Source organism: Leuciscus leuciscus (assembly GCF_965113295.1).
Source record: "Leuciscus leuciscus genome assembly, chromosome: 16".
Classification (NCBI taxonomy): domain Eukaryota; kingdom Metazoa; phylum Chordata; class Actinopteri; order Cypriniformes; family Leuciscidae; genus Leuciscus; species Leuciscus leuciscus.
Genome location: NC_138740.1, coordinates 25328370 through 25344877, shown reverse-complemented (window position 1 = coordinate 25344877; position 16508 = coordinate 25328370). Strand labels below are relative to the sequence as shown.

General features: G+C 38.3%; 1 protein-coding gene across 1 annotated transcript; it reads right to left on the bottom strand.

Moving 5' to 3' along the window:
- Window positions 1-4673, bottom strand: nefma (neurofilament medium chain a). Its single transcript, XM_082140718.1, has 3 exons — window positions 3541-4673; window positions 2601-2725; window positions 1-2158 (listed from the first exon to the last, which is right to left on the bottom strand). Exons 1-3 carry the CDS (start codon window positions 4567-4569, stop codon window positions 817-819), a joined length of 2496 nt encoding a protein of 831 aa, XP_081996844.1. The 5' UTR covers window positions 4570-4673; the 3' UTR covers window positions 1-816.
- Between the last annotated feature and the right edge of the window lie 11835 nt (window positions 4674-16508).

Sequence of the window (16508 nt, the reverse complement as noted above, 5' to 3'; positions counted from 1 at the left end):
TATATAGTGTTTTTTAATATGATGTTTATTGAGCAAATGCTGCTGAGAAATTCATTCAGATGAACAAAGACATGGGACAGCAAACGGTAGCACCTCATTAACGGTAAGTAGTTGAATTCAAGTCAATCCTATGCATACAAGAATGTATATGCGCATTGACAGGTTTATTTTCAAATGCACTCATCAGGTAAACATAACTGACAACAGTAAAAAGCATGTTTAAGGCTAAGAGTTTCTTAGTTGCTTTATGTACTGAGTGTATATGACCATGGGCTATTTTCACCATCGCCTTCGTCCTTTTTTTTATAATTTTTTTTACATTTTTGGCTCAGTTGGTGTCCTCGCAATAATAATATTTATAAGGCTACTTTGTCAGAAGAACATATCTCTACGACCCTTGTTACCCTAACTTGAAGCAAATGTCATTCCCCACCACGCTGCGAGTATTTTATATTAGGGTGGTTATGATTCTATCTCAAAGAACGAGGAGCGCGCTCCCCCTGTGCTGGCATGCAGATGCCACATTCAAGTGACCGCCCCCCTCCCCCAGGTATTGCAGTTAGAACAAAAGTGAAAGTGAGTCCCCGGCGTCCCGGACCACATTCGCAGCAGAACCCATTTAAAGCTGTCACTCAACATGCATTTTTTTAGCTTGCCGCATCTTGTGGCTTCTCTCTATGCTTGTTTTAGTGTGGTTAATGTAATTAGGTACATCTGTTGAGCTTTATGATTTCTTTGTTATGTTCATTTTGTGTTGATTGCTTGAATGCTTCCTCCCCAGTTCCTCTTCAGTCAGCTATAGCTGTACGCTCGGGTCTAATCTGCTTCAGTGGACTTCACGGTCTTCTCTGGGGTTTTGGAGACCACTTTTTCCTGGACGCCTTCCTCCACCTCCTCTCCTTTCTCCGTGACGGTAACAGTTTTTGTGACTTGTTTGACTCCGCCTTCCCCAGTCGTGATGGTCTCCACCGTCTTGGTGATGACCACCCTCTGGCTCGATTCATCTTTGGTTGGGCTCTCATCCACTCCGTTGGAGACCACCTTATCGGATTCTTTCTTCTCGTCTTTCTTGGCCATGTCTCCATTCACGGTTGCCTCTTTCTTTTTCTCTTCAGGCTTTTTCTCTGGTTCACTCTTTTTCTCATCTGCTGGCTTTGGGGAATCTTCTTTAGTTTCAGCTTTCGGTGGTTCTGACTTTGGCGCCTCTTTCTTGGGTGGTTCTTCCTTAGGTTCCTCTTTCTTAGGACTCTCAGTCTTGGGAGACTCACTTTTGGGGGCTTCCTTTTTTGGAGTCTCTGTCTTAGGTGTCTCCTTCGGGCTTTCGACCTTTGGACTCTCACTCTTTGGAGATTCTGGTTTAGGCGTCTCCGTCTTGGTTTCTGTCACAGTTGCATTGTCTTTTTCAGATTTGGGCTCTTCTTTCTCCTCTTTTCCCTTCTTGTCTTCCTTTACCGTTTCTGTTTCTGCTTTCTTAGGCTGCTCCTTTGCTTCGGCTTCTTTTTCATCTGTTGATCCTTTGTCGCTACCTGCATCTGCCTCATCTTTCTCATCACCCTCTTCTTCTCCTTCTTCTTCTCCTCCGCTGGCCTGCTTCTCTTCTGCTTTCTCACTCTCAGGAGAGGCCTTTGCTTTGGGTGACTTAGTTTCTTCTGCTTCTTCCTCTGCATCGTCATCTTTCTTGTCTTCCTCACCCTCCTTTTCCTCCTCTCCTTTCTCTTCCTCCTCATCACCCTTTCCAGCTTCTTCTTCTTGTTCTTCATCACCTCCTTCTTTCTCTCCCTCCTCTTCATCCTCAGCAGGGGCTCCAGAGGCTACTTTGGCTTGGGTTGAGGCAACCACTTCCTCTTCTTCTTCCGCCTCACCTTCACCTTCCTCTCCTTTCTCTCCTTCCTCATCTCCACCTTCTTCACCCTCAGCCTCTCCCTTCTCCTCTCCTTCATCTTCCTCTTTGGCAGCTGACAACTCCTCTGCCATCTCAGCCAAAGCCACATCCATCTCAGACTTCTCATCCTCCACCCTCGTCTCCTCGATGATCTCCTCTACAAACTTGTGTTGCACTTTAAGTTTAGGCGGCTCACTTTTGACCTTGGGGCCTTTGGTGACGGTCTGGCGATATGGGAAAGTGCTAAAGTGGCTCTCCTCTCCTTCAAGAAGTTTTCTAAATAAAAAACGAAAGGCATAAAAGAAGGAGATACAATTGTGGTTTAGGCTATTTTCAAAATTATATGTAATTTTCTTTTCTGAAAAATATTTTTTTTCATGGCTACAAAATTTGTCAAAATACAAATAATTGCATTTTAAAGAATTGAAAATTCTTTTCATAAAATAATATAATATATATTCTCATTTGCATGGTACATAAAATATTAAATGTTAAACAAAAAAATTTATATAATAATAACAATACATATTTATCAAAATTGTTAATAAATAATAAATATTACTCAAAATATTGAAATAATAAAATATTATATATTATATAATATCAATACATATTACTTAATATCAATAATTATATTTATAATATTATTAATATATTAATGAGTACAAATAAATAGCATTTACACCATACTCATTTGCTAAATTGATCCCAATCTTACCTGTACGCAGCAATTTCAATATCTAGTGCCATTTTGACATTCAAGAGGTCCTGGTATTCACGAAGATGCCGTGCCATCTCCCATTTCGTGCTCTTGAGTTCATTTTCCAGCTGGTGGATGGTTTCCTAGTGAGTCAGACAAAATATTGTGACAGCTTAGTCAAATAAATCTATTGCTGAAGACTGAAAAAAAAAAAAAAATCATATTCTCAAGATAATCATTTGTTAATGGATATTCTATTCTACAAGGAACTATTTGTGGGTATGATGCTAATGCTCTCACTGCACCAATTACATTATAATTCACAGCATCACTGTATGGCTTCAAGGACAATCAGTAGGTGCATTGAGTTTATGTGCATGAGGTGATTTCAGGACACAGCCAATGAGCGAACCCTGCCTCTGCTCTGACTCAGCAAAGAGTGAGGAGAGACTGCATTGTGGGTGTCTGCCTCTCCTTAACCCTTTCTAACACCATTCCACTGCACCTATGATGTAATGAACCATCATACGCAAATCCTCTGGTGAATGTCCAGTCTATTTCTCGGCTTTTCATTCTCTACAATAGTGAGCTCAGAGGAAATAGCATTAAACAGTCATGCAGACTTAACTGCGACTTGATTTTATTATTGCGGAGAGCTGCAACACATTTTAAAAGTCAAAGTGATTTATGAGGGACTACTGCAGCAAAGGCTGCAACCATTGTCCACCACAATGTTCAGAGTAGTGGTCTAACAATATTATTTTTTAAATGGCATATTCTTAAATTGAAGAACATTATTTTAGATTAAAAACACACTATTAGATACGGTAATGTTTTTCACCATTCAGTGCACTTTAAAGCACTTATAAAACAACACGCACATTTGGATGATCAGACTTGCATATTAAACTCCCTTTTTCTTGAAATGCCAAAATTAAATGTTGATTATGTAGCCTACCTGAAGGCTGGAAAGGTCATTGTTGTGTCGGTCCTCTATGTCGTTCAGCTGCCTCTCCAGAGACTCTTTGGTTCCTCGGACAGACTCCAACTCGATGGTTTTGGACTGTAACTGGCGGCGATAATCTGCGATCTCGTCCCGTGCGGATTTGATGGCGCCTTTATTTTGCTCAGCGGCCTCCGTGAGTTTCGAGTAGCGGCACACGAACCAGTCTTCCACCTGCTGGAGGTTTTGCGTAGAGTGGCCCTCCAGCTGCGAGCGAATCTCTCGCAGCGCATCGGTGATATCTGTCTTCTGGTAGTCCCTCTTCTCCACGGTGATCTGCGACGCCTGAACCTGCGCTAACAGATCGCTGAGCTCCTCTTGGTGGTTGTTGCGAATAAACGCGATCTCGTCCTGCAGGGACTGCACTTTCTTCTCCAACTCTGCTTTGACGAGTGCTGAGTCACCCATGTCCTTCTTCATGGCACGGACGATCGCTTCCGTCTCTTCCCTGATGCGGGCTTCCTCATCGAAGCGGTCCCTAAGGCGCTGGATGTCTACTTCAATGTGGTCGGTGTCCAGTTGGATCTGCGCCTTCTCGTTGTGGACCTGTTCCAGCATGGAGCGCAACTCCTGCAGCTCTTGGTCGTAAAGTTCGCCCAGCTGAGACTGCGACACCTGCTTCTGCCGCAGTGCCTGGATCTCCGCCTCGATCTGCTGGTTCTGCTGCTCCAGAAAGTGCACCTTGTCGATGTAGCCCGCGAAGCGGTCGTTGAGTCCCTGGAGTTGTTCCTTCTCATTGGAGCGCTTGTAGTCTCCATTGAGGATGGAGGTCTGAGTGAAATCAAGGCTGTCAGTGGAGCTCAGAACCGTTGAGCCGTAAGCTCGCGCCACCGGGACGTTGAAGGTTCTCTTGTAGGAAGAAGAACTCGGGCTTGCCCTCGACCAGGTCTGGGAGCGGAACCCGCTGGAGGGGCTCGAATAGCTCGTCCTGGTGTCCATTACCCTCCGGTAGGGACTCCCTATAGTGTCTATCGAATAACTCATCCGGACGGACGGGTGTGAACGTGCAGATGAACAGAAGTGTGAGGTAAAGTAGTGAATATATAGTGAGTGTGGCTCGCTCAGCGCTGGATAGCAGCTCTACCTGCCTTTATATAGTCGAGGCGCTGTTACGAAAAAACTCAGGCTTTGTTTTGACTGGACCATTGATCCGACGATGTGGGAGGGTCCTGCTTGCTACTCTTATCTTTATCAGTATTTCAGATTCCTATAGTCACACATAACGAGTGCTTGGGTGGCTAATGACCTATAAAAATAACTTTCAAAAAATATTTTCTGTTGGAAGGTTTCTAAAAATGACATTTAAAGACTTTTTAAACAAGACACTAAAAGTTTGTGATGTATTTGTGGTGTTAATCATATAGGCCTATAATAAAATTGATAAACTATGAGTAGGCATAATTTTGTTTTATCATAGACAGTGATTCCCGCATCTCTGTTCGCTATCGTGCACATTTAGCCCACTAAACTTTTGCGGTTATACAAATGTTTAAGAACTCAACTGAAATTTGTATAGGTCTATACACTTTTTTGTGTAAAAATAAATACATTTTAAGCTTACTTTTAAGACGCTCCCTATAACCAACATTTTCTGATAAAGCACCCTCCAAAACGTCACAATTTGCACCCTGAATGGTTGTAAAAAGTTTTAAAAGAACAATTTCTTACAGAATATAATATACGTTGGTTTCGATAGAATTACAATATGATATCACGTCTTTCTTAGGCTATTTATTATGATGTTATAGGGCTACAGTTCCACTCGACGTGACATCATTGGTACTTGGACAGAGTCTGATCACGCAGCCCAATCACTGACTGAGCGTCCACAGTCAGCACCAAGGACAGCGGCCCGGATCTCAGACACATTCAAGGGCATTTAGCTGTAGTGTGCTAAGTCAACTATGAAATGACTATTTTCGGTAGCACTTTATTTTTAAGGTGATGTTACACATGATGCATAACAGTAAATTATGCATAATTTCAAGTAACTAACCCTAACCATATAGTAGGCGCATATTATTACTTATTTGTGTAATCTAAATACACTGTAACAATGTCACTTTAAAATAAAGTGTAACCCTATTTTCTTTAGAAAATGTGGCATTGATGAGTTGAATTCTTATAAGAGAAACATTGAGCAGACATGTGCCTTGCACTGTGAAAAAATAGATTTAGAAATTGAAAAATGAAGGCAACAGTTTGCATGGCTTTTTGATCTCAATTCATTTATTTGCTTATTTAAAATAAATGATCTATTTATGACCCACTACCTAAAAAATCAAAATTTTTGCAGAATGTGGGTAAGAGTTTAAAATTGTACAGCATTTACTCAACAGTGAGAACAATGTATGTTGTTTTCATTTTAAACATAAATGATTAAATGTTGGCATATACTTTTATTGTGTCATCCTTGAAGTTAGGCACATTTTTGTGCTGGTTGACAAATGACTTATTTTTTATTAACCAGAATCCTTCTGTTTCCGAATAGACAAAGTATGCAAGTCATGTTCCGTCTACTGGGAGGATGTGTCAGATAGTGCTGACTTCTTCTTACAGAAAACCTGCTGTTATTTGCTTCACATGGCAAGGATTTGAATTTATAGAGTAACCTGAAGGACATATGATGTATCGGCTTATCTAACCTCCCTCTTTCTAATGAAACCTGAGAAAAATGAGCAGAAGGGCTGTCAAGAGGCTCATAACATGCCAAAGATGTGCATCGTTTTTAGCAACATTTTAGAGTTTCATTATTGTTATTATCTGTTTGAGCATACGTTTTAAAGATACTTCAGTTAAGAAAACGCAACCCGAGAGTGTTGAGATGGTAATTGATTGATCCAGAACTGCAGTCGCTATAGATAATTCAACCAAAGTGCTTCATTCGGAGCTACACAGTGCTGAAAGTCACTCTGACCTTATACAGACATCTAGCATTAGCAACTGCTAATTTCCTATAGCCTATTTTCTATTGCTCTGCAGAGTTTAATCATATCACCAGAAATTGTTCCAAGCCATTCCTATTGAACCAAGAGAGGATGACGAATTTGTCCCTTTGAGAGGACTAAAATGAGATATTTCCAATTAATTATAGGCCTATTTGCTTTGTCATTGGATTCGCTGTGTCTGAGCATTGAAGCCAGATTTAGCCAGCGTGCAATCATGCAGAGCAGCAGAAGAAGAGCTCCTGAACTCAATGACCTTATGTCTCTACTGTCCACTCTGCATGTCCAGCCCTGAGAGAAGACCATCCATTTTAAATGTGCAAATCATCCCTGTGGAGCAGGACGCCTGTCGCTCAAGGTGCTTTTGTGGCCATGCAGAGCAGTGCGGTTTAAAATTCAATGCAGGCCACCAGTAATGCTGCAGAGCACGCCCTTACAGTACCAGCCCACTGTGATGTATTATTGGAGATCCAGCTATAACGTGACGATATTACGGGCAGTGAGCTCAGAATCAGGTGATGAGGCACGTACGCAGTCTGTGATTTATTAATATAGAATGATTGGGGAGGTATGCAGCGCATTATTGGAGGCAGACGCTCATGTAAGTGACTTTCAGAAGAAAACGTCTGCCAAGAACAGAAACGTAACAAATCGAATGGGATCTTTTAAAACTTGTCATTTGGTGCAAAAAGAAAAAAGAAAAAAAGTGCATACAAATGGGTTGCAAAAAATGTGGGTTGCAAGATAAGCTCTGGTACAAATGCAGTGTAGCAGTGCATGGAGGCTTGATGCTGATTTAAACCTCTGGAGGATACTGTTGTTAAATCAGCCCTGAAGGGATTCTTTTGCTCGGTTCCTTCCCCTGATGAGACCGGATGACTCAGCAGTAATCTGTAGACAATGTGAGAAGTGTTTTATATCTGAAAGCATTTGGAAATACATTGATCTGCGCAATTCTTGACTCATTTAAGGTTCTACCTAACTTCAACTAAACATTTTCCATTCCTCTCCCTCTCAGTGTGTTTTTCTGCCTGCAATGTTTTATTCATGACCGAGGGGAGAGTTAGAGAATGGGTTAATGCATGTGTGTTTGGAGTGTGTGTGTGTGTGTAAGAGATTGAGAGACCCCTGCTGGTTTCTTTTTTAGCTGTGATTCATGGCCGTATTCTCATCATCCCCCCCCAAGGTGGTTAGCTGAACGAAGATGTTGGGAGTCAGCATATCGACGTGGAAGCAGAGAGCAGCATCATATGAGCAGAGAGCCTTAATGGTCCATGTCATGGACAAAATCCAATATCATTAGACACTCCTACAACATGTGTATATACTCATGCAATCAATGCACTTAAGAGTTGGAGAAGTAAAAAAAAACATGCTTCAACATCATATCTCCATATACTCTGCAAGAGAAAAACTGCAGTAGGTGTTATAAGGATCATGAGTAATATGCTGTAAATATATGAGCCTGATAATAGCATATTATCATATGCATTACCGTTTAAAAGTAAAGGAACTAAGAATAGGAAACTATTTGAGGGAATAGCCATTTGTAGTTATGTCTGAAACCATAGTGGATGTTATCGGGTGCACTCATTTAATCCCATAAAGCACAGCAATGGTCTTTTTAATTGATTATTACATTGTTTGATTACATAGTTTCTATGACATCGTTTCATTAGCCTACTATTTGAGCTGCTAGTTTGCTATGTTTCAAGAACAGCAAGAACTGTTCACAGAAGTGGCAGCCTTTCCGGCACACATTGTCCAAATTCGCTCTTTCGTTTTCATTCACTCCTTCATGTGAACTATATTAGTGGACTAATAGTGAATGAGGGCATAGGGCCATAAACTGGGAATTTTCTGAGAGCTTCAACTTGTACCATGTGACTGCTGTACCACCCGAATCCTGCAGATTCATGCTGTGTTCATGCGGTCATAATTACCGTAATTTCGTTAAGGAGGCAATAATAAGGAGGCGAACCCTCACAGGTTTTTTTGTGTGTTTAAAAAAAAAAAAAAAAAAAAAAAAAAAATTCATTCCAGTTACACTTAATGCTGTCACGGTTTCCTGGTTAAATAAACATTACATAAAAAGAGAAACCAAATACAATTACATTTTTTATTTTTACATGAACTTACTGTTCTATTTGTTAAAACCAAATATAAATCTCATCAAATTAGTGTTTTTACGCATTTTAAATTTATTCCAAAATAATAACTAAAGGCAGTAACAATTTAAACAATATATTTAATTTAGTTAAATATTGATTTAAATATTTAAATACATTCAGCTGTTCTTTTTTAAGTCAACTTATTTTCATCAGTCATCAAGCTCGGTAAAGACTGATCACATATCCACAGATGGTCACAGACTGGTCATCATATCCAACCATTCATCCAATCATAACTTTCCCCCATTCATTCTCAATTACCCCCCATCAAACCCGCATGCTATAGTCTGTTCTCAATGAAAACTCAATGTGATCAGGGGAGGCAAGAGAGACGCGGCCTCCTGCTGTAACTTTACCTGCTGTGTCGCTGTTGACCTTTACTTTAGAAAAACTAGTGATTTATACACTTTTAAGGCCACATTTTGTAATATTTGCATTGTTTTATTTTTGTAATATGGATAATTTTATAATATGGATAAAGCATTGCCTCCCTTGCCTCCTTGGAGGAAGCGCCCCTGGTTTTCATGTATTGGTGAGCTGTTCCTTAAACTAAGCAGAGGTGGTAAGACTCTTGACATCCATTATTATCTCAATTCTCTCTTTCTCTCTCGCTCTCTCACTCTATCTTGCACTTGGGTGTCACAAAGCCAAACAGATGTGTTAGATCTGAATGCTTGCTCAAAATTCCCAGGAGGGGGCTTTTTATTGGGCAAAAATGATGACAGGAGAAACTGTGTTCATTTAGCTCACCCCCATGATGACTAGTTGCAGTTTTCCTCACAGTTATTGAACGCACTCCCTCACCCCATGCATCCAGTGGATGAGTAGCTCAAATCCACTATCTCTGCATTTCAAATGCAGGACCGAATGATCGAAAAACTATAGATTGCTTTAGTCTTGCTTTTTAAAGCCTCAACTGTCATTATTGACATCTTTTTGAGTCGACTGTCATCTTTGCTTTTACAGCATATGCGTATGAATAGGAAAGGGAGGGGTTAAAATGAACTTTTCAAATTTCAAATCAATTTTAGATTTTGTTTTTATTGACATTACTGTTCAAAACTTTGGGGTCGACGATATTTGATAAAAAAAATACAGTAAAAACAGTAATATTGTGAACAATTTTACTGCTATTTTATATTTTAATATGTTTTAAAATGTAATTTATTCTTGTGAAGGGAAAGCTGAATTTTCAGCATCATTACTCCAGTCTTCAGGGTCACGTGATCCGTCATTTGCTCTCTCATATTCACAACATCTTTACTTTTACAGCAATTGATAGATTTGAGAGATTGGACTGTGGTTGAGTTTTAGGGTGGACAAATCTTACAGGGGGAGCAAAGGCATTAGTCTGTTGGCTGAGTCACATATCTCTCTCGGGACATCATCAGGTTGGAGGATGTGATGATGTCATAAAGAAAGCTTCGTGTATGGATAGGAAAGGGAGGGGTTGCCCAGGATACGCAGTTTATCTGCAATGCATCAGCAGCTTCCTCTTGCATTTCCCTTCTTCCCTTCTTTCTGATTATCATACCTGAACTATTGATAATGCAACAAATAGCAATATTACAATTAACATCCTAGAAATTCAGCATTATTTTGTGTCATATCTGCAATTTTTTGGCATCTTATTTATGTCCCAAAGTTAGCCTGTTTTGTGGGTGGATCTCTCCATCATGTGATCTAACAACTAACCAATCCAAACTTGAGTCCTTCATCAGGTGATGAGGTTCGAGGAGTGTCATCGCATCACTGATGTCTGTGTCGACAAATTGTCCCTCTCAAGGGACAGGAAAGGAGACTGCTATACCCTTCATAGATTAGATTAGCCAACAAAAGATGACTTTCAGCAGAAAAGGACCAGGATACATGCATGCACACACACTTGCATGGACTCGCAAGCTCTCGCTAACAAGTCTATCTTATTGTGATGTGTATGCAACCATCTTAATTATACTGTAACTGTGTTGTTTATGATTGCACCAAACATTTACACCTCTCTAATATGGCTCTAGTTGAATTAAGGTGATCAGTCATCGTGTTAGAAGACTGTGGAACGCTTGCTTTACTGTTTGACAAAAGGATTTTACCCAGCAGACTGAAACAAATCATAGCCAGAGGTGGACAGTAACAAACTACATTTACTTGTCGGGTTGACGTCAGAACATCCAACGTCGGACAGATGTTGGATTTTGGTCGGAAATGAAAGTCGGGTTGAAAGTCAATCTGTTGTTGGATTTTGACATCAACCTGATTTTCATTTTCAGCGTTGGGTTTGGTCTTCTAAATGCGAATTTTGCCATTGGTTTGGAGAACACTAGATTATAGATAACAGTAAGGCTAACATATTCATACTAAAAGCCAAAAAACTTTTCATAGAGACTTTAAATAGGGCACTATTTGAGGGAACAGCCATTTGGGTGTCCGAAACCATTGTTATTGAGTGCACTTAATCAATCTCACATTCAATCCTACTTGAACTGTGTTCTAGAAATAAATTTGATATTGATATGAGGGTATAGGGGTGATTTCGGACACAACCAATATCTGATTAACGTGAATATTATTAACGTAATGTAATATTATTCTTCTCGACTAGATGTCATCCTTTTTTTCTTTTTTTTTACGTTGTAGGATGCTACAACAGGGTCCCTGATATAGCAATATACATTGATAAATGAGAAAGAAAGTCTACAACATAAATGTCCTCTGTGCACTGAGATGTCTAGCCTCAAAATTACATTCTGTCACACATGCTATATATATATATATATATATATATATATGAAGAGTTCAGATGCAAAAGCCTCTAAATGCCATCTGAAATTTTCTTCTAGAATGATCATTTTTATCAAGCTAGTATATTTAAGTTCAGTAATTTCACTTAAATGGCAATGAAAATGACCTATTAATTGTAATTTAAGTGAAATTACTGAACTTAAATTTACGAGCTTGATAAAAATGATCATTCTAGAAGAAAATTTCAGATGGCACTTAGAGGCTTTTGCATCTGAACTCTTCATATATATATATTACTTTTTATTTCTTTTTGAATGTAACATATTGCATATTTTTATTATAATATATTAAATGTTCTGGTACACATGCACTTTTACACTGCCTAATTTCTGGGCACAGAAATGTTACCCTGCAACTTTAAATGAACATTGTAATTTATTCAACATCTCATCTATTCAACTGCAACTATGCCATAATAAAATGCTGAAGAAGAGCTGAACATGTTCGTTTCTGATTTTCAGTGTCAGGCTACTATTCAATGTAACTGTAATATGAGGCCATGTTTTTATTTATTTTGAATCAAATAACCCATGAAATAGTGTAATTGGAGAAGGTCCACAGATAGCAAGTATTTCACCTACTTGTCAGAGCTGCTATACCAGGATCAAGTTCAATACACTTGTCCTAGCAGACAGTCAATGGCAAGCTACCACATCACGTCTTGTCATTGTTGGGCCAGAGCCTCACTTACCTCTCAGAAACCAAACTGCTTCTACAGCTAATAAGATTCAATGTAATCTATTGATTATACAATACAGTCAATTTGTTCATCTCATTATTAAACCACAAAGGAAGGCATAATAAAATGGTGGACCATAAATCTCTCACTCTTTTGTTTTAAATGGGGAGCACAGACTGCAAGCAGACTTAAATATATGTGAGGCTAAAGCAGGTAATCATCCAAACAATAAAACATAAGATAATCAATCCTTTAGCCTTAAACCAAATGCATATAAATTATTCTTTATACCACAATCATTTATGTCAGTTAGCGGGTGTGTGACCCATATTCATAAAAGACTCCATATACTTCTCCAGTGCAATCTTAGATTATAGCCTAAAACAATATTCTGAATTGTTCATTAATTCAGTAATAAAATATTCAATCCACCGCATAAGCCTGAGACATGTCCAATATTTTACATTCTGAAGCTATAGCATGCTAAATCATGTTAATAAGCAGTGGTAGCAAATGAGTCTGAGGAGCGAACTAACTTAGCACACAAACTTGGTCTTTGCAATTTATCGAAATATACACTTTTACAGACTTTCAAAAAACAAGTTTGTTAGGATTTCAATTATAAAACAATAGATATTATGGTTCAAATATGATTCCAGAAAAAAATTTTTTCTCAATTCTTGAGAAAAAGGGAATATGATATGTTAATTAAACATAGAGTGCTGCAGTGATTACGTCTGCATCCAAAACTATATTTGCCTACAGGATTCTAACCGTAGAGACGGAACGGACTATTTTCTTTAGTCCGTTCCTTCTCTACGGTTAGAATCCTGCGTCCATAGCGCTCTGTTTTTCATGGCAACGGTGTGTTATACTTAGAAATAACAGACCGCATTCTACATTAGAATTCAACCAAGCCATGTCATTAAAATGTAATCGTTTTTAAATCAATAAACTCCTTTTTAAATCAATATTTTGTGACAAATTATTGATTTATTTGGTAGGTAGCCATGTTATAAGCGGGATAAGCGAGGCGGTTGTTATAGCGAATACAACCCCGACAGGCTGATCAGGACCCCGACGCCTCGCTCTTATCCCTTACTTCTCGTTAGATATACATTGAAACGGCAGTGGATTCCGGAATCCACTCCCCTCACATTTATATGACTTTTATTGATAGCATGAATGACAAGACGTTTCCTAAAACTTGAGATTAAGGCCTAACAAAATGCATCATGTATTTCAATGCAGCTTCACAGTAAGAAACAGGAAAATAACAGTGTGAATGCCACAAACTTCATCAAAAGCAGCACTGCAGAAGATTGGTGCGTCTCAACAGTCAGGTCTGATCAGGGATTCGGCCACCTTAAGGGCTCAATCTCAAAACCCTTCCAGTGCACTGAAACGTTTCCTCCCTAAAAAGTCCCCCAATGCTCCGTGAAAACCAGGGAGCATCGATGCTCACTATATGGCTGCATCCAAAAATTACAAACTCTCTTTAGTAATTACTTGTTTTGAATAAGTGAGGATAGGATACGAGGATGCACAAATAAGAAATGAGAAGCATCCAGTGTCCATGCACACTTTAGAATCTCGTTGGGGGTAATAGGTCATCCGGGTACTTTTTGCCTACTCTTTTATGAGTATTGTGAATTCAGACACTTCTTTTCTCGCATACTGTTTTTCACATACTATATAGTAGAGAAGTATGTAATTTCAGATGCAGCCACTGTTCCCTTAATGGAAGTTCTGAAGCGTGAAACAAAAATCACAAACAAACTCACTACACATAATGACACGCAATGAATGTTTTAAAAAAAATACAAAGCATGATTTAATTATATGTCAGCATAAACATACATCGCTAGACAGGTAATGAACATAATCTAGCAAACATAATTTATTTACAGCTGAAATGTTGCACGTATATGTAACAAACAAAGTATTTATCATAATGTACTTTAAATAACATTGAAAAAATGTGCAATAAACATATCAGTTCTGCTAACCTAACAGTGGTGATGTTGTACAAATGAGGACATTGTCATGTTGCCAGAACTAGACTCCAAGTGTCCCAATGTGTAGTAAGCCATCATCCTTACTGTCCTTACAGTGCCCAAATTCATGTACACAATATTATGGTTTACAACTTTAGCTAGCGAGTTGATTGAGATGCACCCATAGTATAATTATTCTGCTCAACGTTGATCAAATTTAGTTCAGAAAAGTGTGACACTGTAAACAAATATGTTTTGGTCAACAGAATCAAGTGTGAGTCACTGCCACTGGGACGAAGCAGAATTCCCTTAGCTTTTACAGATCTTCTGAGATATGTAATAATTTGGTAATGGAGTTGTTCTGTGAACTCGACTTAGTCATTTGCATTCGATACTCTCGCAGTGCCTCTAAAGCAAAGAATTGAATCATTTTTTAATCGAATCTCAGTGCTTTATGAGCCACTACCAAACAGCTGAGACGTCCAATGGTAGAATTGATTTTGACATTGACCTGCATCATTTAGATGAAATAATTAGTTTTCCATTTAAACATTTCTTTTATCTAAAAAAAAGTCATGTTTTAAACTTGGGAAATTGTAATATTGGAGAAATCAAACTTACTCACGGTAAACAAGATAGGCCTAATATTTTATCTCATGCAATGACATTCATTTTTGGGGCCACTGTATTATGCTGTGTTTTATTGCACTGCATTGCTATAGTACTGTGCAGTTTTATGGTGTCCAGGATTGTATTGAGCTGATGTGTTGCTCTTTCTCTGTATTATATTGTGCTGTGCTATACCATCCTGTGCTTGGCTCTGCTGTGCTGTTTTCAGGCTCTTGTAAGGGCTCTCTGCCTGCTTGCGGCTTCTAACAGTAGACAACAGAACAGACGGTTTCCCACACGTTCCTCTCAGTAATTTGCTTTTGTCTCTTCTAGAGCCAAATAGACAATAAATGTTTACACAGACAAGCTCAATGTGCCAGGAGTTTCTGAAATGCACTTGGGTTTTCTTCAACTGCCTCTGCAGGATCATCAACTTTTCTTGGCTGCCTCTATTACATAAAAACCACGTCAGAATTCAAAACATACTCATATCCGTGAAAGAAATATCATTTCGCAGTATTTCCTCAGGAGCAGGAGAAAATTAGATCTCTGCAGAAACAGCTGAGGGTGGAGACTGAAAACACTGATTTTTCGATAGGTTGATGCCACTGGATGTTACTGCACAGACTTTCAGATATTTACATTCTCTGTCTCCTTCCTGCAGGAGCAGTCTCTGATATTTAATCAAAAGCTAATGCAATGCTGTCTCACCTCGCAGGGTGAGGGAGATATATGGATGTGATTAGTTTTATGGCAGACAAGGGCAGCCAGCCTGTCTCACTGCAGCCCTGAGTCACACCCAGAAACCCCATCCAGCCCACAGCAACATGCAGCTTGAGGAACAAATAGAATCAGAGAAACTTAATATGATTTAATGGCATGTGAGTCATGTTGCAACAATAAACATGACAATAACTATAGCCACCTCATGCCTGAAAATGCATCTATCTATCTATCTATCTATCTATCTATCTATCTATCTATCTATCTATCTATCTATCTATCTATCTATCTATCTATCTCTCTGTCTGTCTGTCTGTCTATCTATCTATCTATCTATCTATCTATCTATCTATCTCTCTGTCTGTCTGTCTATCTAATCAACAAACACTTTTCACAGACATATAATGTTTAATAAACAATTAATATTAATTTAAACATTTAGATAAAAAGTAATATTAAATAATTTAATGAGTAAAATATTATTTATATATAGTATAATATAGTAATTCCTAATAAATACATATTAAATATATTTAAAGCTATTAGAAATGACTAAGAATCATGTGACACTGAAGACTGGAGTAATGGCTGATGAAAATTCAGCTTTGCATCACTGAAATAAATTATTTTTTAAAGTATATAAAAATAGAAAACCGTTATTTTAAATAGCAATAATATATTATAATAATATTTCACATATTTCTGTATTTTTTATCAAATAAATGCAGGCTTGATGAGCATAAGAGTCTTCTTTAAAAACATCTAAAAATAGTAATATTTCAAAACTTTTGACCGGTACTGTATATGTATATAATTTAATATATATATATATATATATATATATATATATATATATATATATATATATATATATAATTATACTGTTATATAGTGTTTGATTGTGTTGGAAGGCATTCCAAGTGAACATGAAAATGTAGTAAAGTGAATTACTGCAGAAAGTCCCTGTGAACGGGAACACAGTTAAGGTTTCTGCTGCTGC

What these genes read in the sequence shown, in the direction of transcription:
- nefma (XM_082140718.1), bottom strand. Translation starts at nt 4,569, where the DNA reads ATGAGTTATTCGATAGACACTATAGGGAGTCCCTACCGGAGGGTAATG. An exon ending in ATGACCTTTCCAGCCTTCAG is followed by an intron (nt 2,726 to 3,540) that starts GTAGGCTACATA and finishes CTGACTCACTAG; the next exon opens with GAAACCATCCACCAGCTGGA. An exon ending in ATTGAAATTGCTGCGTACAG is followed by an intron (nt 2,159 to 2,600) that starts GTAAGATTGGGA and finishes TTTTTTATTTAG; the next exon opens with AAAACTTCTTGAAGGAGAGG.